The 24,451-nt window shown below is 41.0% G+C and overlaps 1 protein-coding gene across 8 annotated transcripts in view; it reads right to left on the bottom strand.

Moving 5' to 3' along the window:
- The window catches only part of PPFIA1 (PTPRF interacting protein alpha 1), a 60,220-nt gene extending 52,843 nt beyond the window's left edge, over positions 1 to 7,377 (bottom strand). For 4 of the 8 annotated variants that reach the window (XM_069804123.1, XM_069804126.1, XM_069804124.1 and 1 more), the window contains exons 1-2: positions 5,944 to 7,377; positions 4,568 to 4,831 (exon numbers count right to left, since the gene is read on the bottom strand). In XM_069804123.1, the coding sequence (XP_069660224.1) occupies positions 4,568 to 4,831 (264 nt within the window). In that variant the 5' untranslated portion in view covers positions 5,944 to 7,377. The remainder of the gene's footprint in view (positions 1 to 4,567; positions 4,832 to 5,943) is intronic. The other 4 variants (XM_069804128.1, XM_069804125.1, XM_069804131.1 and 1 more) reach the window with 2 other exon arrangements.
- Between the last annotated feature and the right edge of the window lie 17,074 nt (positions 7,378 to 24,451).

The following is a 24,451-nucleotide window of genomic DNA, read 5'->3' as shown; positions in this document are numbered from 1 at the left end:
AAGAGCCAAGAAAGATTTAGCAACTGAAACGCAGCATAGACAAGACTAAAATTATAGTTGTCTGAAAATGCAACAGGAAGAGTCACATTCATCTTCGCTGTCAGAATGGGATGAGAGAAATGGAGGACACGTCTGCTCTGACATACATTTGCACAGCTGAAATCCTTCTGGATCTCTAGCATTTCTGGATACATGGCTCTCTGCTAAGATTAATGTCATTTATCTAGAAGTCAGTACCACATCTTGCTAGAGTAAGAAGTATAAGCTATGACACCTCAAGGCTTAACAGTTGTGAATACTGTAAATGGAGTTGCACTTAAAATGCTAGGGCAATTTCAGCTGCTGCAAAGTTTGGCAAGCCCTTTACTTAATGTCCTTTCTGCAACTGTTTTCTTCACATTACGTACACTCATTTCTACATCTATGACATCCTGTATTATTTAAAACTTGTCTGGAGAAAATCCAAACACCACCATTATTAAAATGGCAAGTAAATCCTTAAGTTCATCATTATAAAACAATACCAGGGCAGTCTTCAGACCAAGTGTGTAGATATTTCTTACAAGCAAGACATCAAACAGTATTTCTGAGATTGTCTAAGGAAGATCATTCTATAGAGACATACCTGAACTTAAGTGAATACAAACAGACACACACTATTTCTAACTGAAGCGTGCAGTAGTGATAAAATATTTACTATAGATAGAAAGCAACTAAAGATGGCTTGCTGCGGACTCACTGCGGACTCACTTTAAATGAAGATATGATGAGCAACCTAGTAAAGCCAAAGCCAAACCAAAATTATAGGCAGCTTTTTTTTCCACCTTTAACTCCACACTACAGTAAAGTGCTCTTATTTACACACAGATACACACAGCCTCTGACAAAGTTCTCATCTGCCCCTATATATACCTTGCTGAATACAGAAATTCTGAACAGGACCATCACAAATACAGAAAAAACTTCTATTTTACTTACCTTGCACAGAAATGAAAATAAAGCATGATAAATTTAAGACCAAAAGATTAGAAGTGCAAGATTAAGATGGATCTTAATAAGAGTGTTGTTGTATTATAGAAGCATAATATTTGTACATCAGCTTATAAAATTCTTAACATACATATTAAAATTGTCATCCCGATAACAGTTGCTGTGAATTCATCAACTGTGCTTTTATTTGTGCTAGGTACCAGAGTCTCTGTAAATTAAACTCTAGTGTTCTCCATCCAAAACAAATATCTTGTTGTCATTTACAGAAACGTCTACATGAAATTCTACCAGCAAAATGAACCCTAACCTACAATACCTTAATAGCAAGAAGTGGCAGTTACTTGGAACTCATCTACCTTAAGTTCAAAACTTAACTTTTAAATGCAGTAGCATCCTGCATGTTTCGCAGATTAACTTAAAAATTTTGAACCCTGAATGTTGTAGAATATACTCTAGAAGGCACATAAAGGGCATAATTAAGTCCACTAAGACCATAAATAAATCATAACTGAATGTGTTTACATTAAAAATAAAAGTTCTCTAAGTTCTCAAAGTAAAAATTTAAATTCCAGGAAGAGTAAAATTAATTTTAAGTTCTTGCACAGCAATTTGATTTCATCAAGTTCATCTTCCAAGGTCAGAGTACAGTTTGACTAGGGTAAGCTATAATAGAAGGTAACTCCCAGAAAACAAAAAGCATTGCCAAGAATCCAGTTATTTTATCAAGACAATGTTGATGTATTTCATTTCCAGCTGTCCATACAAGAAAAACTTGTCAGTTTTACTCTGTGTAAATGTAACAGATAAAGCACATCTATACAATTGGAATGCTCTTCCCTTTGTGAATTGGACATCCACAACAAAAGTCTTCTTACTCTAAATACCTGTTTCAGGTTTATGTGAGCTAGAACTGAGGCTTTTAAATTATTAGCTGACCACCACATTACAAGTATGTGCTCTTGTATGTACAAAGTCTGCTTCTTTGTCACTTCAGAAAATGCACATCACTGCTGCAGAATAAATTGCATTTACTTTTATCATCTAAAAGATGTGCAAATACACAAGTACCCATTTGCCATTTTTTAACTATACACACACCAGTATGAGCCTCTTCCTTACACACAGAAACTCAGTGAATATAAGGAATTAAGTAGAGGGATGCCATTAGAAATTGAGTGTCTTCATATTAAAGACAGAGAAGTAGTTTTGGTATAGAAGCAATCGATCTGGCATTCCTTCTTTTATACAAGGAGTTTCCATCAGTCATCAGAACTTTCTAACTGGCTGATTCAGCTAAAAATATAAAACAGGAAAAGTGTACCTACAAACAATTCAATTTAATACTCCTTAAGATAAAGTACTCCCAAATCAACTACAAAGACATGTTACAAGGTATATGCCAAGTCTGAGGGAAAAAATAATACATTGGTTACATAGTGACCTAGTAATTCCTGCAGTTATACTGGTATTTGTACAACTAGTTAAATTGATCTTCACATCTCTTTCTACTAAATTGAAAATAACTACTATGATAAAAAAAACTTCAAAAAAAATGTACACTACTAAATCCCTTCTTTCCTGAAAAAAAAAAAAATATAACACAGTTGTCAGTAAATTTAAAGTTATCCTGCTTCTACCCCTCCTTGAAATCCACAGCTAAACAATGGGTCATTTGAGACAGCAGTTCAAAAGAATGCTCAGCTTGAAATAATTAACAAAAAAGTTTGAATAGTTTCAAGTATTACAGTCACCACAAAGTTTTCCTAGTGAACACTTACTAGAATTTAAAAAAAACAACAAACATTGTTTCTCCTCGCCAGAAATTTACACCTATGAAGTAACTGACTCTTTACCATAACAACAACAAAAACTTGTCAAATACAGCAGCTACTTCTGATTGTAGCAAGAATAATAAAAATATTTTTGACTTTTGAAAGCACCATCATCACCTTCCACAATCATTTGAGCTTAAGCACCACTGAGGACAAAAGTGGCATAGTTTCACACCACGACAACAGTATTTTTCAACAGCAATCTACAAAAATACATACACTGCTGTATATTTATATAAAATTGCAGTAAAATTTCTCTCTCAACCGAACTATGAGACTTGCTTTCCTACAGATTTCACATGAACCCATACAAAATGGGAATTGTTTTTAACTGCATTAATCTTTTAGAAACGTTTAGAAAGAAATGTTTACATATAAGTAGCTTACTAGATTTAGGAAGAAAAGCTAAGAACTTAAAAGAGAAAAGAGGAACAGTACAGTTTAGACCTTGGGTGATTCTACTCAGCCACAAATTCAAGTATAACAGTCTACAGATCATACAATTGGTTAATGGCATCCATTAATGTAGCAGACCTGAAATAGCGGCTAAAGAGAAGCCACAATTATTGCAACAAAAAAACAAAGAATGATTTTTGCCTGCAGCACATGATTTAACACAGGGAGCAGCAAAGGTTGGAAAGTTCTCCTTTCTGATTTCCATCACACCCTTGTAACACAACTAGATTAACATGTATTACCTTTTAGTTTCTATCCCTTAGTAATTGCCAGTACCAATTACCATACCAAGAGTCATACAGTGATTACATTATAACGAAAGCAGTGGAAACAGAAGGGTCAGAAGGGTTTAAAACTACTGTTTTAAAGGGTATAAACAGTAATTACAATATTTAAGGATATGTAAACATTTGTAAAAATAACAAGTATTCTTGGAATAATGTATGCAAGTATAACATCATCATGACATACTTGGGACAACCGACCACGCTAGAAAGTGCAAGGCTATCAACAGTTAACTGACACCTGAAAGCAGCCTCTGCTTTGCCTACAAACAAATGCTTTTCCAAGCGTTCAAAGTTCAGTTGTATTCTTTTTAACTAGAATGGATAAAAACCAAGACGTTCTGTAGACACCGATCACCCTTCCTAACTATGCACTACTGCCCTATGTAAAATATTTACACTACAGGCTGTATGTTGGTACACTGCATCCCCCAGAGTCAATATTATTAACTCCTAACAAGACAAAAAACAAACAAACAAACAAATCCAAACTCTCCAAAAGGAACTAAAGAACTAAATGAGTTGAACAACACACTTGGGCTTCTACACTGCCATGACAACTCAGCAAGTATTCACAAGGTAGCAGTCTTAAACTTTTCAGGTTTTTAAATCAAAGGCCATAACAGTATCAGAATGGCCGGTATGTAATTCTTAAGCACGTGAATAAGGCAGTTAGAAACAACATTAAAAAAAATACTAGTGACAGAAGAAAGTCTATGAAGTTCTATTAAACGAAAGGATGTAGATACGACTTCACACTCAGGCTAAGCCAAAGAAATGCCAGAAACTGGGAAAGCATACTGGAGGGAAAGGGCTGATGCTCCCTGCTTTTGCATCTTTCTCAAAGTGAGCAAGGACCAACAGGTACTTCAGGAAAGTACTAAGCTAGATTCATCTTCCCTTAACATGACCTGACGCTTCAGTAAATTAAATACACAAAAAGCCAACAAAATACCACAGAGAATACAAATATCAAAAGATACCTTCCTTTCAAAACGTCCATACCTGTGGAAGTGCAGTATTGAGCTGCCTCTGCAAGGAATCTCTCTCATGACCAACTTCATGTAGCTTGCCCTGGGTCAATGCTAGCGTCTCCTGAGTTTCTCTTAGTGTTTCCAGAAGGCGATCCCTTTCTTCCAACATGGATACCATTAATTGCTCAAAATGGGAATCAGCATCTGACTGTAACGGGGAACCTGAACCATGGCCTCCATTTCCCCCAGAGGGAATCTCTGCCTCACTGATGGTTGGCATCACCTCACACATCATCTTGAAACAAAATAAGACAAAACAAAGACCATAAATTTAAAGTCAAATCTAAACAGGATAAGCAAAGGAGCTTTGGATACTACCCATAGTACCAACTTAGTTTTCTCAATGATAGCATCAGCAAAGGTTGCCAACACCTTAGTGCTTGCCACTATTTCATTAAGACTGCAGGAGAAAAGGTGTACAATCAATTTAATCAAGGCATCACTTCATAATGAGAATCTTGTGACTTCTTGCAAAACCAGATTTTTACAGCTACGTTTCAAACTGTGATCTCATTTTAATGGACTTATATTTTTGTTAAGAGTAAACTGCTTCTGAGAACTTTAAAAAAACAAAGATAAGGCATGCAGCATGCCACCAAAAATTATACACTTACAGCAGTAACTGATTACAGTGCATATTTTGAGACTCATTATCTGCTTCTTCCAACGCTTGAAACTTACAAAGATAGTATCTAAAACAGTACTTTGAGCTTATGCTGGCTGTAGAAAGTCTATGGTAAAAGTGATGCATGTAAATTAGTGATAAATCCAAATAGTCCAATTCAGGAGATACACACGTAAAGGAAGATAAAAAGCAAAAAATTCATTATGAAATGGTAGCAGCTGTCACTGTGGATAACAAAAGCAAAGGTAAGCAAAAATAATTAAAGGCAGAGTATGAATACAGTTAACAACATAAATAAAAGTACTGTACTGTTAAACTGGAAGGAATTTAAGAGATCCTAACAGATCCTTACAAGAGGCCAAGGCATCAAGTTTTAAAAAAGCATGGAAAAAACCACTAATATAATTACTGCATGCTCTCACTGAACCACTAAGACTTCTAAAGTTCTTCAGACAGCCTCTCTCAACACCACAAACCTACAAGAACCTAAGGCAAATCAGAAAAAGTAGCGCACTCAACCTCTCAGGTACCACAACATTTGTTCTCAGCCTTAAATTTCACACTCGTATCTGAACATTTTAAAGAACAATTAAACTTATTCCGAGCCTTACTGTGGGACCCCTCAATCCCTTGAAGGACTTGGAACAGCCTGAAGTGCTTTGTAACATTTTCATGCATGACTACCATCAGCCCTGTATTTTCAACACCACTATGTTATTTACCTTGCTCAATAAAATAAAAAGGCTTGGAAAACAGGCCCCAGGTTTCCTGCCGTACCAGTTCTTCTCTGTTTTTAGTAGTTTTTAGTTATCCCAAAAACCCCTTTGGATTGCAAAGCATCCATTCAGCTCTAGTCCAACATCTGTTTAATTGAAACACCCCGTGCACGTGAAAACAAATAAACCTGCCGAGAAAAGAGCAGATCCAGTAAAAAGCAGCAGCAGCTTCAGCTAACTAGCCAAGTCCCCAGAACACAAGAATGTGAAAATCAACCGTCTCAGCTTCCCATCCCTCTATTACTGGCCCATAGGTCCTGCAACAGCTGGGATGGGGGAATCATGTGCTAAGAAAAAAAAGAAAAAACCAAAACCGTAGTCTGATGCAGTGGTGCAACAAGCTTCAATAGTTCATCGCTCATAAATTCCACTCAGGTCACAATCGCGTTATTAAAGAGAGTACGGACAGCATGGGAAGTCGGCACGAGCTTTCTCGTAAAGGATTTGGAAAAGCCTCCCTTCTTTTCTCTTCTGTTAATTCCAACGGGAGGCTCTCCTTCCAGTTCCCTGGGTCTTAGTTCAAACATTTATAATCCCAAGAGCAAGGCGCGGGTATCGCTTTGGAAGCCGAGAAGGGAGACCTGTTGTTTCCTCCGCGTTAGTCCTCCACCCGTGCTCGGCCCGGCCGGTCCCACCGACGATGCTCCGGACCCGAGATATCCAGCCGCGAGGGGGTAAAACAAACCCGCCGAGAACGGAGGCAGCGCCCGGGAAGCACAGGCGGGGGAGGAAGGCCCCGAAGAGAGACGGGGGGGGGCACCGGTAACTCGCCGCTCCTCTTCCCCGCGGCAGGGCCCGACAAACAAAGATGCTGGCTGAGGAGACGGGGCTTTTCTGCTTTCTCCCCCCCCCCGCCCGCCCGCCCTTCACGGGGAGCGCCGGGCCGGGCCTCCCTCCCTCCCTCCCCGCCGGAGGCCCCAGCGGCGCCGGGAGCTCGGCCCCGCAGCCGCGGCAGCCCCGCTCACGGCCGGCTCGGGCTCAACGCAGCCCCTGAGGAACGAGCCCGGCCGCGGAGGCCCCGGCACCGCCAAGGGCCGACCGAGCCCTCCCTCCGGCCCCTACCGAGCGGCGGGGCAAGCTCCCCCGCGGCGGGAGGACTCGCGTCCCTCCGGGCCGGGCCCGGCTCCGCCCGCCGCCGCCTCCTCCTCCTCCACGTCCGTGGTGGCCGGCGAGGGGCCGGCTGAGGCCGGGTAGAGGTGGCGGGCTGAGCGTCCCGCGGCGGCGACCTGGGTCCGGCGGTGCCCGCCGCGGCCCTCAGGGAGCGGCAAAGGTCCCTGCGAGCTCGGAGAAGCCCCGATCGCCACCGGCCGTCGCCCGGCCCCCGACCTGCCGCCCGCCGCGCCAGCACCGACCGCCGCCGCCTCCCGCTTCTCCCGGCGCCCTCTGCGGCTCCCCTGCCTAAATCAGTGCGGGCCCACAATGCACCGCGCGGGGAGGCTCGGGCGCTCCTGCCCTCCTTTCCCCCCCTCCCGCCAGCGCCCTGGGGCCGCGGGTTCGAGACCCGCTCTGCCGGGGAGCGCCTTTTCCCTTTCTGCCCTCGCAAGCGATACTCCCGCCGCCCACGGGTGTCCGCCCCAAAGGAGGGCTTGCCGCGTCTCTTGGAGCGGAGCCCCGGGGGGCTGGAGGCGGGCTGGCTGAGGGCTGAGCAACAGGGCAGGACCGGAGTCATCGGGGCTGTGGGTGCCGGAGTGGCCCCGCAATCGCAGTCCTTTCCCGGGGCCTGCGTGTCGCGGCACGGCCCTGCCGGGCGGGTCGGCCCGCTCCTGCCAAACAGCGCGGGCAGCGCCCACGGGAGCGGGAGCTGGGCCCTGCCCCGATCCCTCGGCCCGCTCCCATCGCCTCAGCTTGCCCTCCCTCGCCCTTGACCTGCTGCCCTGGCCTCAGCCCCGCCGCCTGCACCCTCCACCACAGACCTTTGGGGGGGCGAGGGGCGGTGGCGAGCCCCGTGTTCGCGCCTTGGGGCTGACAGAGCTGTGAGGGGATGGTTTTCACCCAACGAAACGGTGTAACTAACGGTTCTGCGGTGAGCAAAGCCGGCTGGAGGAGCCAACGCCTGCTTGGGTCTCCGGGCCGGTGGAAGCGGCGTAACGAGCCGTCGTCTGCCGCCGTAATTCACACGACGCGTGTGTGCCGTCCAAAGGCTTGGCGTGGGCGACGGAGGCTTCTCCCGCCTCGCCCTGTGAGGAAGCCATGACACCACGTCCTCAGCACAGCTCCAGCGAGGGGTGACTTCGCCGGCGTAGCTTATTCTCCACAGGAAACAGGGTTTGGCTACGCTGACAAAAGAACTCTTTTTTTAAAATTTTTTTTCCTGTGTAAGCCGTTTCCAAAACGGCATATAAACGTTTCCCACTTGCGTTTATATAGCTTCTACTCTGTTCCTGGAGGATCGTGTTTCTAAAGCTTTTACCATGCACGTGAGGAAGGTTGGAGTTTGTAGGCTAAGCTTAGGAAAATCTCTTTCCTCTCTTCCGTTTGTGTTACTACTATGAATAAAGCATTTGCATTTTGGACCCTATTCTTGCTCTTATAGCAGAAAGCTCTGAAAAGCATCAAGGGCCAGTTACGCACACAGAGGCACGTCATGCCAAAAAGTAGCAGTCCCTGCGCTGGAGGTTGTGCAGATCTGTGACTGGATTACGTGACACTTAATTTGTAAACACAACATATTGACACCTAGCATTGGATAGAAAGGATCATTAATGAATCACTCTTCCTTCCCCCAAATACGAAAATCTTTACAATTACAAATTTACTACATTGTGCTCTTTCCCTTTGGTATTTGAGCCTTTAGGGTGAATTCGGGTCACATTTTTAAGCTTTTTCACCACAGCCATGAGGTCTAGATTTTTTTTTTCCCCCCTCTTGAAGTTTCTGATTTAATCACATGACTCTGGGAGCTAGAACTTTAAGGAAAAAGCCAAATATTACGAGGCCCATTTCAATCCCGAGCTCTGCCAAATACTGGTTAGCGCAGATTTAATGCTGCGTAACACACCATTGAAGTGTAATTGTATAAATACCAATATCTGACTTTTCAATATAGAAAGATTAGCAAAAAAATTCCAAAATCAATCGTGCTCTTCCTGAGGAAACCTCCCAATGTTATGGATTAACCTGTGTTGTCAAATAGTCTCAGTATAGCTCAATGCTATTATTTATAAGCTTTGATGTATTTATATTGATATATTTAGAAACGTATAAGCTTCGATTTTAACATAAACTACTTAAAATGATCATGGGAGGGGAGGAAGGCAGGCATCATTCACCTGGCCCTCTCCTTCAACCTGCTACTGAGGGCTTAACCCACACTGAGCGTTTCTTGCATATAATAAGCATCAATGTAGAACTATCAGCAAAATCTGGGCCATGCTTGTGAAGCACAGCGACATATTTCTGCGGTCAAACAAAGGCAGTTACTTAATGCTTAAAACTAGGTCCTGAAGATTACCTTGAACATAATCAGCTCTTTATTTCTAAGCACATTTCTACAGATAGATACTTCTATTTCATTGCCCCAAACTCTCTCTTTGTCTTTACCTGCATCAACAAAATTGTCTCCCGTAACCTGCGTGCAATTCATCAGCGACTGTATTCCTTATACACCACAGATGCTGATTTTGTCTGATTCTTTAAAGAAAATAAAAATACTCTGCCAGCTCAACTGGCTTGTTGAACAGTTAAGCAAACCCCTAGTAAAAATACTTAAACTCTTCATATGCAAGTGAAAAACAAACCCAGTCTTTGAAGCATGGTCACAAATACATAGAATGAAAATATATTGGCAGAAGAGGAGAGATGGTATTTCCTTACCTCTCAGACTAGCATTTCAGATAATTTGTTCCTTCCTCTATAATGCAATATTCAGGAGGGTAATATAAAAATAGAAATAAGTCAAATTGATACCAGTCTAGCAAAGTGAGACTTTAAAAACTGAGAAGCATTTTAAAAAACCAAAGAAATTCCTCTTGCTCATTATTAAAAAAAAAAAAAAAAGAGATAGTAACTTTTTGGAAGATTAAAGTTTTTTCCCCTGCTATCTTCATTTTGTTGTTGCTTATACTGCAAGTCTAATATCAAAGTGACAGCCTGCTTAATTTTTAGCAGAAAGCCCTCAATATTGAAAATCACTGATTTCATTGTGAAATCATTTATGAATAACAGTCTAGGCACCAGATCTTCAAATAATGCCCTGCAGGCAAAATAGTCTTTCCACCTGTAGTGGCGGAACAGCCATTTCGGACATTACGTCCACTGATCTGCTCTAGGTCCAGTTTATACAGTTTCTAGATTTCATGCTTACACTTGCACAAAAAATATTTTTGAAGCAGAGAAGAATATTGCATGTTAATTCTGAGAGGAGGAAAAACATATTGTACAGACAAACTGGTAAAGGTATATGAAGAAATGCTAATTTTTCTATCATTCTCCAAAAGGAGACCTGCAGCTGAACTATTGTGCCTGAACTATTGCATGCTGAAATTTTAAACAAAATGTGCAGGCATAACAATTAAAGTATGCTAAAATAAGCTACCATCAAGCAATTACAATCAGGTGTTTCTCAGGCTTCTTTATTACCAGAAAAGCAAAATTTTTCCACTGACAAAAAAGAGCATGGAATTTCATCCCAGCCAAATTTTCCACACTGCAGATGCTTCAATGGTTTCAGAAATTTATTTCAGAATTCAGAGTTTTATTCAGAAAAGAACAATTTGTAGGATTGGGACCATAACTACTTCTGGAAAAGAAACTGAAAAATTACAAAAACTGCACATTTCAAAATATTTTCAAGAATTTAAGGGAATTACCTTGTTGCCATTAATTGACAAGCAATGACCAGTTACAGCATAGCGACAGAGATCTGAATATGAGAGCCAGCGCAGGCAATTGGTTCCCAGTGCTGAGGTTTTCCCAGTGGCAGGGTCACTGCCGAGAGCTAAGTCTTCACTGCCGACCTTACAGGTTGTCCCTTGCCCTGTCCTAAGCTGAGGTCTGAATTTTTGTTCCCTGCGAATATATTTCTCAGGTGCGTCAGCTGTGGTGGTGAGAGCGATGGAGTCACGAGATACCTTTACTGATGGGACAGCGCTCGTTATTTTGTCCTCATCCTTTGGGAGTCAGAGTTCAAATGTGCTGAAACTCTTTGACCTGGCTCTGCCTAACCAATGTTGCAAGTCAAGGAAGTCCTTCCAGGTCAGAATCCAGGTGGACAGTGCACACCAGGAAAGGCAAAATCCTCACCTTTCATCTTGATTACTTTTGCTGTACCACTTCTGTGGATGAAGAGGACTTCAGTCTAAGGAGCTGTCAAGGCAGCATCTTCACAATAACGTGTTCAAGCAAAACATAAACAGGGCTGAAAAGTAAAGTGGAATTTACGGCTGCATGAACAAACACAATTTCACTTCAACTCATCGCACATAAAAAATGAAAACTAATAATGTTAGTAGAAGGAATCTGGCCTGATTTGATTTGCATTTATCGTATGAGTCAAATGGAGACTTTGTGAATGTAAAGGCAAAAGGTTAAACACCATAATAGGCACAGAGTTGATAATCTCTATCAAATTGAACGCTGCAGTACATCCAATCAGATTAACTGATCTCAGAGCCAGGTCATGTAGAATAAATTAATAACTGAACCTCGGTATTCACCTAGATCCTAAAAGATGTCATCACATTTTCTCTCAGTTGAGGATAACTTGAAACGTGGTTGTTTTTTCTTTTGAAACTAAGTTTTGTTTTGTCCTTGAATGGTTAAAACCAAAAATAAACAGTCGTACCAACTATAATCACGCTTCATTATGAAGGCAAAGAACCTACCACACAATTCTGAAATGGAGAATAAATATCAATTAACTCAATATATTAATCTTCAACCAGTTTGTTAACAAGGCACAGACACTCTCGCATTCAGCTTTCTCAGCTCCTCACATGTGTGGTTGGATTTCCCATCTAAGAGGCAGGAGGTTTTAGCTGTAGACCCTCCTCAGCCTCAAGGAGTTGTCACCTTTATCTTTGTCACCTTCAAAGCACATATCACTCTCTACGCAAGTTTCAGAGGAGAGATGGAAATGTCAGTGGTTAGGCCACTTTCTTCAGAAATCGGTTTCAGCCTCAGGCGGGAACAGAGTTCCCATGGCATACAAATGTCTGCTATATAAAAGGGAGGCATTGTCTCCTCATGTATAAAGAGCTAGGTATTTATTCATGCCCAAAAGGACAGCTTAGTCCAGGAGGGAACTCGAATCCAGAATATCCTATTTAAGGAATATGCCTCCCATGTGACATACTGCAAATGCCTTCGTTAGGCACCTCACTTTGTCAATGCTACACTCAAAGCCCAGACCGTGGATACAGCAGAATTTGAGGCACCTCAAAAATATCTAAAAGGCCTGATTTTGAAGCCATATTGCTCTCCCCATGCGCAGTTCACCATAACCCAGAACAGATCAGCGTAGGGTCAGGGCTTCAAATGCCACAAACACAACTGAATAATCAGATCTTTGCATAAGGCTCTGTGTTGCACATAATACGCATGAAATACAGTCAGGAGAACTCCCAGGTTCTGCAAATACCCAAATACCAAATATTTCTCAGCATTCCTACTTACTTTGTAGTACAAGGAAAACAGTTTCCTTTTTTCTTCCTCCTGGGGATGTAACCCAAGATATACCTATGACATGAAGAGCACTAGCAGCTCAGATCTTTTTAACTAAATGGGTATGATGTCTCTTTTGTAAGTTCAGCAAGAGGTCTGTCTCCCTGTCCATGTCATTTAGTGACACATAACACTTGTAGACATGTCCAGAAAGAGCCATACTCTACATCAGCTGACAGCAAAGTAATCAGTTCAGAGACCCAGGTTAAATATCTCTCCACTCTTTGCACCTCAAAAAAACATGATGAAATCCAAACAAAAGCTGTTAAAAACAGGGAGGAGGGGGGAAAAAAAAAAAAAAAAAGCTTTCCTTTCCTGCCACATGATAAATTAGATCCTAATGTTTATCCAAGGTCAGCAAAACAGCAACCTCTTCCTGCCAGCGAGTTTTGCACGGCGAGGTGTCGGGGTCCGGCTATGCCGGCAGCGCGGTTCTGAGGACAAACACCTGCTGCCACCCGCTCGCGGCGAGGAAGAGCTGCTCACCAGAAGGCGAAGGAGCAAAGCTCTCCTCCGTTGGCTTCACAGCAGTGCGGGGTTGCATCCGCTGCCGTCTCTGCCCACAGAGTGCTTTATGGTTCATTTGTACTGAAATTTCCTTTGTGAGCCTCAAAGCCACCCTACGCTAGCACAAAACCTCTGCTGAAAATAGTCCAAGATCGCCTACGCATTTTTTTTTTCCTTCTCAGTCGAGCCGACGGTACCTTATTTACTCCTTGTCCTTTATAGATGACTTAATGACGTATCAGCAAAATGCATTTTGAACACATTTCAGGCATTTCATACCAAAATGAATAGATGAAAGAACAGGATTTTTGCCAACAGCGCTGATTATTCTTTTGTCAGTAGATAGACGTGACCTGGACTATTCTGTTACCGTAACAAATGTCTCCAGAGGTTGCTAGACAGAAGAGACGCTTTGCCTGAGGGAGAAGGCATGAGAGGGGAAGAGGCTGGAAGGTGGCCTATAGAGAAGAGGATGGAGGTAATTAATGGTTATGCCCATGTATAAAGATAAGTGCACTAGTAAATGTGTCAGCCCTTTGGCAACAGAAGCCATGAGTTCTAGAAACCATGCCTTGACACGGTTCTTCTTTACATCAACATTTTTTTTATATAATGTGGCTCTACATGGATCTGTCAGATTTTGGCAGGCGTAAATCAAATCAGAATTGGCTGCTCTAAAATTTCAGAGGGTTTTGAGTTGGACTTACTGCATCTGATCGGAAGATAAGTCTCCACAAAACACATAAGAAACTGGAGACATGCAGAAAACTCTTAAGAGACCAGATGAACTTACACTATTTATTTTAATGGGAATCATACCTACGTCAAGACCATAAATATTTTCTAAATTTAGCTGCTATTCCTGCAACCAAAAACACATATGCTCACTCAAGTAAAAACCCACTGAACTCGAAAAGGTTTTCAGCTTAGTTTCAGCTTCAGTTGTGCAATTTGCAGTTCAGAATTATTGCCGCTGTTGTCTTTTTTGTATGGATTTACAGCGGCAGAAATCCCCTTGAGCTAGAAAGCATTTCTAAAGCGAAGTGTCATTTATTTCAATCTGGAGTGAAATATACCCCTAATACCTAATGCAGAAGTCGTCTACACTAAGTGAATGTACTGATTTCAGCACATCTTCAAATAGGTTTTTTTGGAACTATAATGAAAGATATCTACCTAAAAGCGCATTCAGTTTTAAGTTCAGGGCAATAGGGTTGCGCATTATTTAGCTACACATTTTTTAAAAAAGGAATACTTTTAGGAAAGGCCAGATTCGTGTGACATAGTTGTGAATAATATTGGAAGAAGAAGCTGTCTGGAGTCAAGAATTTGAAGCCAGCTGTGATAATGCAGCTCCTGACTAACTAGAACAGGTTTGGATACATTCCACCTGGCTGACCACCTACATCATGAACCCATTTACCCTCGGTTGCCTCTGTAATCAGTGGAGCAAGAGAGCCGCTCCATGGGAGTGATTCAGATCTTTGGTGTGGTCCATGAATCACCCGCTCAAGATGCTTGTCTCTTCTCATTGACTCCAGAGGGAGCCTAGGGCAGCCGGACTCCGGCCGTGGGAGCCGCAGTTAGATGTCTAAACCAGCGTGAGAGGGACCTGGGCTGGGATGCTGGATACGTGCGAGAAACAGCACGGCTTCTTTGTAGGAAAGCAAGTAAAAAGAATGTGAATGTCCATAGAAATAAGCAGCGCTGTTATCAGCTTCATTGCTTTGGGTTTAGCAGCCCAGGATTTGTCTGTCTTGCTAATTTTAACTGGTCTGGAATTAAATTATTGCATTTGCAAGACTGGAGCCTAGAACTTCAGAGCCATGGCAATCTCTCAGGATATGTAAAAAGTCAATTACCAGGAAAAAAGAATTATGTTCTTTTTATTCCAAACCACCTTGTATACGCATGCAGTGATGCCAGAGTGAGGTCTAAAGACACTGAGCCTTTCACCTGTTTACTTCACAAGAACCCAAGAGAGAACGAGAGTTGGTTTCTATGTGGATCATTTCAAAATTGAGGCTTCAGCTTTTAGAATGTTTTGAGACCTGTTAAGGGAAAAAATAAAATTAAAAGATTGTATTATTTTAATAATATATGCAATGAGCTTTACAAATAGTCTGACTAGAGCAAAAAGGATTTGCATGTGAAGTAACACTTCTGTTCCTGTAAATCAGAGTTTGAAGGAAAAATTTTTTTTTTTTTTTTTTACTTTGCTATGAAAAGGCTCCTACTGTTTCAAGTGGCTTTGGAGTAGGCACTAAGCAAAGTGGACCATGATTTCTATGTACTCAGGATCCTCTATTATTAGTCCTTCATGCTGTAGTAAAGTAGATAAAAGCATTTAAAAAATAGAGAGATCTCAAATAGCACTTAAGCCTATTTTTAATCCTTAACTGACTAGATTTCAAGTGATAACATACCTTTCATTACATGCACATTGCCTGCATGAAATTGTATGCAGCAATCTCTATCTTCATTATTCAGAAGTATGCTGAACTATTAAACCTGTTTATGTGAAGAGAATAATGTAAGGTATGAGTCCCAAATCATATGTGTGTAAACAAGGCAAAACAATTTTTCTGTGCAAGCAGCATCAGCTTATGGGCAAATGAAAATGTAAATAATGCTTTCAGTGAATCACTAGTTTAGGTACACGAGTTAAATGTTTATTTTCACTATTTTAGAACTCCCCACTGTCTTCACAGTATTTACTAAAAATATTCATTTGCTAAAATGAATTGGCTGAGATGGCGACTAAAAACCAACACGGCCTCAAAACGAAGTCATAACAAAAACTGCAACAGATAAAAATTCTAAAAACTATGGAAAATTGCAATGACAGCAATGTGTTTTGCCAAAAAACATCCCCAGTTTCAAGGTGATCCTAAGGCTCAGATGAAATTGTCTGCCAAAATATATGATGTATTAAACTGCTATCAAAGAAAGTTCATTTCCCAATATTATTTTCCTGTTCTGATTAATAGTGATTCTGCCTAGGCAACCAAGTAATTTAAAACTTAATTTCACCTTCGGCATTTTGAAAAGAAGGTTACTAGGTCAGGATCTGACATGGAAAATAAGTATAGGTATAAGCCATATAATAGTAAACATTCAGCTCAGACCACCTACTAGTAGCCTTGAGCAGCAGAGTGACATTTAAAAGCAATCAGAGTCAGAAGAGAACCTTCAGGGAAAACAGCCAATACTTTAGAAAAAGCAGCCCTACTTCTGCCAGAGGAAAAAACCAAGACCTTTGGGAACAGTGCTCAAGTCAACTTGAAACAAATATTAAGAAAAATAATGGAAATAGAGTAAGCGGTACTTCTCCTCTTTCGCAAAATTATCATAGTGTCTTTTTAAGTAAATTCCTTCCCTGTGTGCTTCTGTATTGGTCTGTCCTTACCCTTCAGCGTTATGCCTGCACCATAAAGTGCACACTACTCTGACGTTTAACTAACCAACACATGAAAGGTAGCGCACGCCTGTCAACATATAAGCCTAGAGAGCTGCAAGGGGTCTCATCCTTAGCTTTTGAAGAAATGCCATGACCTTGAGCAAAATACCGTACGAGTCCATAAACCCAGAGCGTGCAGGACGCGACCTGGGCGAGACGTGCAGCGGGGAGGAGAACCCGCAGTGCCTCACGGGGGAGGCAGGATGCCAGCAGCATCCTCCCTAATGTAATGTAAATAATAACAGGAGCAGTAGCTGCCTCTGCACCGCCGCCCTGTTTGCACAAGTTATCCCTACTGCTGGCTTCGCTCTTCCCTTAAAGAAAGGCAGTTTCAAGGTTCCTGTCTGAAATTATAATTTTAGTGCTGCTAAGATATCCTGGCGTTGAGATGTATGTGTTGAGGATGCCTAAGTCCTTGTTGAAGCGTCTTTTTTAACAATGAATAAAAACACAATGAGACCTTGCATCCCTTCTTGGCTTGCCAAGTGTCTGTTACTAGGCTGGGCAAATTTACCTTCCCCCTACACAGGAATCTCCTCTGGAAAACTTACAGTCGGGGAGCAAGATTTAAGAACTGAGGAATGCCTTCTGCAGCCCTTGGAATTAGAAGTTTAGGGGATCCAGTGCAATCAGTATGCATAATCGGAGAGTTTAAATACCAGTAATTGTCCTCTCAACTATAAAGGCAGTGTACTTCAGTAAAATCTCCTCCATCAACGTTATTAGTCGCCATGTACAATACTTATGTCTTCCAGAGAGAATACCTAATTCTTCTGACTTCGATAGCAATTTTTCAATCATACAACTGAAGCGGCCAATTTCTGCATCACCTTCCAGAAAACAAATACCTGTTGTTAGGAACAGAGCAAGACATATGCAGCTTCAGATAGTTACTACTGAGCAGTACGTATATTGGAAACTGAAGCTGTAATGAATTATATTAACCTCCTGTTTGATATTGGCATAACATGGCTTTCTGTCTGTCCAAAAGGCACAAGTGCCAAGTCCCAGCTGAGGCTTGGCTTTGTACGTACAGCGGTACCCACGCTACAGTGGCATGTACAGAAGCTCATGGCCAAATGTCATCCTGCAGAGACGGCAACGGCGATAGCGGGGATAACAGTGAAAATGCTCTCCCGCCACGCACCCTCTCATATGGACATTTATGAGCACGAACACCACAGTTCATATTGCTTGCTCTAACTGGAGTCAGACTTTATATTGTTGCGTGTGTGTGTGTGTATGTATGTATATATATATATAAGGTTGTGCTTCTTGACTGATCCCTGTGGGTCACTCCTCTGAGTACAAGCATCTCACAGGAGTGTCTTTATATCCACCTGAGGTTTGATCCAGCGTGTCCTCAGCTGCCATTAAGGTCTTTGCATGTAGTCTTTTGACTCATCTTAGCTACCAACAAAAGATTTGTCCCTGTGTTGTGCCAGATAATACTCTTAGTCACTTGAGTTTTCTTTTTGCCTTTTTCTGTTTGCCTGAATGCCTTGTTCCTTTGTATGGAGGTATTTACATAGCTTTTGTCAAATTACAATTAATTAATGCTGGCAGTTATTAAACAAAAAGCCATTTACAATATAGCTGCTGAAAGTAAGATTACATGGCATGTAGCTTGCAAGAGAAAAAAACAAGACAAAAAGGTATGAAAGGTAGTCCTCTCCCTGCTCTTGGTTAAGAAATCATTATTTCTAGGAAGGTGGACAAAAGCTGAAAAAGCCTTGTCGTTGTCTTAAGTTAATCCTTAAACGAAGTGAGAATAGCAAAAAAACATTTAGGAAATGCCTGAAAGCCACGTGTAAGATATAAAGGGGAAAAACTCATAATAGAAAAAACAGCAGACCTGACATTGTTCATCTGTGCCATAATAAGCAGGGCAAATTATTTATTTCAAAGCTAAATTCCTTGTTCTCCTGAACACAGTTCATATTAAAGACCCTTTGACCATACCATCTGTTTGCATTGTAATTCACATTTAGAAGAGTCAACATAAATATTGACTCATGAACACATTCTAGCTTAGGCCTGTAAGTTAAGCTGTCACAATACACTTAAGCTTTTGCGCAAAGAGCTAGAGGAATATTGGTCACTTTTTCCTTTTGTGTTACGTACAATCAATCAGTCAGTACTCCAAATACAGGTCAGATCCTCTCCCAAATCCAAATAAACTTCCCTTTGTCCCTTACACGATTTTAAATAACGATGCCTAAAACTTCCAGGAATCATTAATGTTTCTTCATACGTGAATGTGAAACATTAAGTCTAGCCAAGGTGAGATTAATTTGGTGTTTTTGGTCTAGTGAACTGTTGCCCTTGCCACAAAAGCCATCGAGGAACTTGGCACTAACTCGTTCTTTGTACTTTTAACCTGTGAAGCCAAAGACTGAAATGGCAGCGACTCTTCCATCTTCTGCCGTAATTATTTAGGGGCACCATGAAAGTGCCTGCAGAACAAGAAGGAAGGATCCTTCCATTCACTTTGGTCAGGTATATTGTTTCTAAACCACGCTGTGATTGTTAAATCATTTATTTGGTGTCTAGAGCTGCTGCCTGCAAGAGCAGAATTAACAGGGAAGAGAACAGAGGGTTAATGTCAGCATCACAGATTTTGTGTTGACCAAAATATTAGATTGAAGGAAAATACTGAAAATTATAGTAACCAATGACTGCTCTAACGTATAATAGGAATTAAGCCAACTCTTGCATTTAAAGCTGCGAGATTAAAGGAATGGCTTAAAATCACTTTTGCTCTGCCTCTTGAAGATGCAGCAGCTGGCCCTGAATTTGTACTTAATATTTAGTGTTGGCCCAGAAATACAACACAGTTGTTTCTAGCAAAACTAGGGCTGCTCCTGGAGATTGTCATAGGGATATATTACTTTACAGAAATAGTATACAGCTTATAAGTGGTAGACATATGCTTGAGAAGCAGTACTAAGAAAGCCCTGTCAGGGAAGTCTTGTATTCCAGATTAAATCAAATAAAGTTACTTAAGGGTGTGCGTACGTATGCATATCTATACACATGCTATATAGACACACATAGAGACAGGTATGTTTATATACACATACACAAGCGTATCAGGACTTGGGAGGCACGTCATTTTCATGACCAACACTTTCTTTGTCTCCCATAATAAACTGTACAGTTTCCTTTCACCAAAATAACACAGCACAAGTTTGATTCCAATACAGCTTAAAGCTGTGTACAAACAGTAACGTCCCTTGCATAAGCATTCAGCATTTACCTGCTACGTGTCCATGGATATTCAGCTAATAAGGGGAATATTCAGTGTGATACAACGAAAATAAGTTCTGCAGTACCAGATTTTTGCTGTAAACAGAATCATCAGATTTTATGCCAGCCAAAATCTACAGTGAGAATTTTAAGTTTTAGGAACCAAACCCATTTATAGGATTGGGTTGTTTTATCATACATTCTGCAGAAAGGTCAGGATGTCCAGTAGTTGCAATGGGGAAGGTTCTTGACTCCCAATTTTAAGTGCTCCTAAAGATAGCATCTCTTACCTGTCTCAGTTTGCAGCCAAAATGCTGCAGAAAAGCCTGCATATAGAGACACCAGTTAGTTCTTAGCAAGGTTTATGAGTGTACAAAGGAAGGGTTTTTCAGCTCCTAGGGCTCAGTTTGGTTGCATGATTAGAGGCTTTTTTGTCTGCCTTTAATAATGCCACCTCTGTAGTACCAAAAGACGTGACCGAAAGAAGCTGGCAGCGTTCTTCAGCCAGCAGCTCCCCATTACTTCTCTCTGCATGGAAAAAACAGGAAACTGCTGCTGCTGCTGTAACATTTGACATGATAACGTTGCAAAAACAGGATATTCCCTGACCTGCTTACAGGTGGCAGTTCCATCCATGCCCGTTTTTCCCTTGCTGAGATTATCGTATCCTATTTGAATACATTAAAAAACACCAGAACAGGCTGTCTGAATAACTAGGGATGATTCAAGCAATGTCAAAGTCCTCTTCAAACCACCAAGAGAACCAGTGTTTGTCCTCCCCCAGGCTTGTGTGTTATAATTATTCAACATTTAATGATGTGCGGAGGGATGATCTTGCAGGAGGGAGATAAGGGATGAAAGTAACCTTTTAAAAGAGAAAATGGGACAAGCCTATGGGGCACGTCAGGTACCGTTTAAATAAAAGAAACTGTGATCTAATTTCTCTATAATTCTTTCTCTAGTTCCTCTGAATTAGCCTGTGGAAGCTTCTGAGACCTCGCAAAGGAAACTGAGCTCCTCACAATTCAGACCTGAGCAACAGACATCAGACTTGGCTGGTGAGACCTCCTCTGGCAGAAGACATGACACAACCCTATTTAAATCACCAATTATTAAACCAGTCACCCTTAAAAAAATTCCATTCAACCTAAATGCAAGTATTGCTAATAATAATACTCTACGGTAAGAATACTAACCTAGGAAATGTGCAAACAATGGCATTACATTATGAGCTAAGGCAAACTCAGGATTTTCAGAGGTGTTGATTGATATTAAAATTGGTTAAGTACTCCAGCTGTTTTTGTGATATCTACTTCAAGACTGTTGGTCCAGACACTTCTGCAAACCTTAATTCATAGAAGTAAAGACAGGTAAAATCTGTCTTTAGCTTTCAAGCTGCAAAATGATCTGGCCCTTTCACACTACTCAGTAACCTACCCAGAGGAAATGATTACTGGAGAATCAGGAATTTCGAGGGCTGAGGATTTCTCACTCTGATGAGGATTCCCATGTCCATTCCCACTTTAAGCAAAATGAGGAGAAAGGAGGAGATATTCCTAGGGAGAAGAATCACGATCAGAGTATCCTATGCCATGCTCCTGCTGCTTTTAGTTACGCCCCGAGGCTGTAGGGAAAACAAGCATCAGCTACGTATGCCGAGGAGCTCAAGGACGGTTTGGGATCTTGGCTAAGCACCGAAGTGGCTTGGACACCTTCCTTCCCCAGCGTTTTATTTGTGTACTGAATGCAGGGTGGAAAATGAGGATCCCATCCACAGAATTACTCTTCCAATCCAAGTCCATGGTTTGTGGGTGCTTCTTGCTCACATTAAGGTACTTAGTCATATTACTGTTTTATTATGTTTGTCTAACATGAAACTAAGGGGTTTAAATTCTTATTCACTGATCTGGTCTCATTGGGTCACATGAATAAAGGTTCGGAGTGAGTCAGGGCTGGAGTGCTGGTGACTATGAAGTTCCAGGAAATGAAAGGAAAAAAATACTGCATGGAGTGAAGGGCCTTATAAATACAGTCATCTAAGGTATACCGTAACATTTAATATCCCTTAAAATTCACAGGCCAGTTGTGGAATTTGACATTTCAATTTAAAGAATGACATGTACCGTATATACACATGACATTCTTTAGCGTCAAAGTGCTATTTTTTTGTAAAAAATAGGATACGTTTTACAGAAAATCATACCAGCAGGTCCATAGCGAATAACTTATTTAGGTGGTATATAACAGAGCTGCAAGTAGCCATTAGCTAGAAATGTACACTTCATTGGTTTTAGCTCTAATTAGTTTTAATTCATCTGCATATATATTAGCTACTTCATGCACAAACATGCAGTTAGACACACAAGTTTGAATTTTACCGTTCAAGCTGGATACAGAAATGGAAGCGCCACGTGCTAAACTGGTGGTTAGAAAAATGTTGAAAGTAAATTTCTTAATGTCTAGCCCCGCTCCCTCTCACACGCCCTGTCCCAGCGGGGCAGTGGAACCGAAAGGAGAGAATTCGGTCAAGAAATTTCATTTTACATTCTTGCACCCGGAGCTTGGATTTTTGACACGGTCACCGACCGGAGACTGCAGCAAATCTCACAATTAGTAACAGCTTCCAAACATTATTCAGCTGGCTGGGATAGCCAGAACTTAGGGTGCTGCAGCCGCATGCCCCATGTACTGCCGTGCACGGCGGTTGCCATGGGAATAATGGCTTTGGGGCTAATTCAGGCTATCCAGGGTTTCCCACATTAGGGGCTTCACAGCCAGGAAGCTGTGACTAAATTCTGCTCACACCGAGCATAACATCAAGAAAAAAAGTATAGACTTTGAATCCCAGAAACCATGGGCCCAGACCTACCAGGTGCTGCACCATTTTAATTCCCATTTTCTCTGCAACTTTTTTATTCAAAATTTGGCAATATGCCTAGAAGCGACAGGAAGCACCTCGCAGGGAGACCACTGGTGGGGAAAAAAAGATAAGCATTTAGCTCGATTGTTCAGTTATTTAGTTCTTTTTGTATTTAACAGATGTGGAAACCTATTAAAAAAAAAGGGGGGGGGGTAAAGTAGTACAAATTCTGAAGAAGAATGTGAAAAAGATGAACTAATTTTGAGTAGAACTCTAAACTGAAAAGCCTGTAAATACTCAAAACCTGAAGACATTAATGACAAGAAAAGTTTTGTAGGTTAATTTTTATACCAAACCTTTCTAATGGTTTATATGCTCACTGTATATAAAATCTGGTACCAGACTTGCATACAAAAATATCACTTTTGTACAGAAACACAGTCTTCATACATCCCTTTGGACAAATCTTTGCCACAGGTAGTGTGTATGCTTGCAGAATGGCTCTTAAAACCCTTTAAAAAGTTAGACCACAATAAGAAGTGCTCACTTATTAAATTCTGTAAATTATTTTCTGAAGTTAATAGTTCTGCTGGGATCAATAGGAATAATGGAATTAGGAAGTGGAAAAGAAAACGACATTATAAAAATTGTGAACATTTTTAATTGCAAGATTATTACATTATGTAAAAGTTCTGTAAAACCAGGCTCACCTGTAAATAAAATGCCTACCACAGAAAGTCCCAGTTGGATGTTTTTTACATCTCTGATGACAATGGTCCAATTTTATCTCTGCGTAACTTCACATAGCACAAGAGCCTGGTCTGAAGGCTTGAACACTATGAAGTAAATAAAAATGCCAGTTTGATAACTTTTTGAAGCATTAGACATATAAAGTTGACATTAAGCTGCTTTCCTTGGCAAAGGTACTTACTACATTGTACTGGAGATGTAATCCTCAAAACCTCTTTTAGAGATGTTATTTTTTATATACCAATCTCTTCAGAGTCTTAGAGAACACATACAAAAACCTTAACTTTACTATAACTGCTGGTTACTCTGAAAGCTGTCTTAAGTACTGTGTCCTGCCAGAAACACCGCACCACCCTTTTCTTTGACAAACTAAACACCAAGCTGAAAGAAAGGAAAGCCACGTTACCATCCACACAAGAACTGTACACAAGGCATAGTTAGAAAACAACGAAAAAGTTTTCAACTTCCAACACTGATCAAATCATAGGAATTGCCGAATTTAAACTCAACTAGTATTAACAACTTAATATATTATTAAAATACATATTACATAAAATTTTACAAGAACAAACCTGTATTATTTTATGTCTGTTTTAAGAAATTAATGTGTAATGCTCTCGAGAATGAAACTGTAGCACAAATAGCTCTGTGGATGAAACTTCTGCTTATTTAATCATTAAGACTGCCTGTAAATTTATTCCACACAGATTCCCACGCAGAAGCCTGCATCAATCTGCACTTTCCTGGCAGCTGAGTAAAGCTGTGCTTCCTTGTCTCTAAACTTACAATTCCCAGAACACATTGCAACACACCCTCTTAATGTTAAGTAATCCTCAGCTACCTATATTTTTACAAAGACAAAGATAGATTCTTCAAAAGTTCTTGAACCTTTACTCAAAACTCCTTCCTCTACCCCTCCTCTCACCCCCACAATTCCTATTTTTATGGTATATGGCTGAAACAGTGAA

The sequence above is a fragment of the Haliaeetus albicilla genome, chromosome 16 (genome assembly GCF_947461875.1).
Source record: "Haliaeetus albicilla chromosome 16, bHalAlb1.1, whole genome shotgun sequence".
Taxonomy (NCBI): domain Eukaryota; kingdom Metazoa; phylum Chordata; class Aves; order Accipitriformes; family Accipitridae; genus Haliaeetus; species Haliaeetus albicilla.
This window is presented reverse-complemented; position numbering and strand designations above follow the sequence as displayed.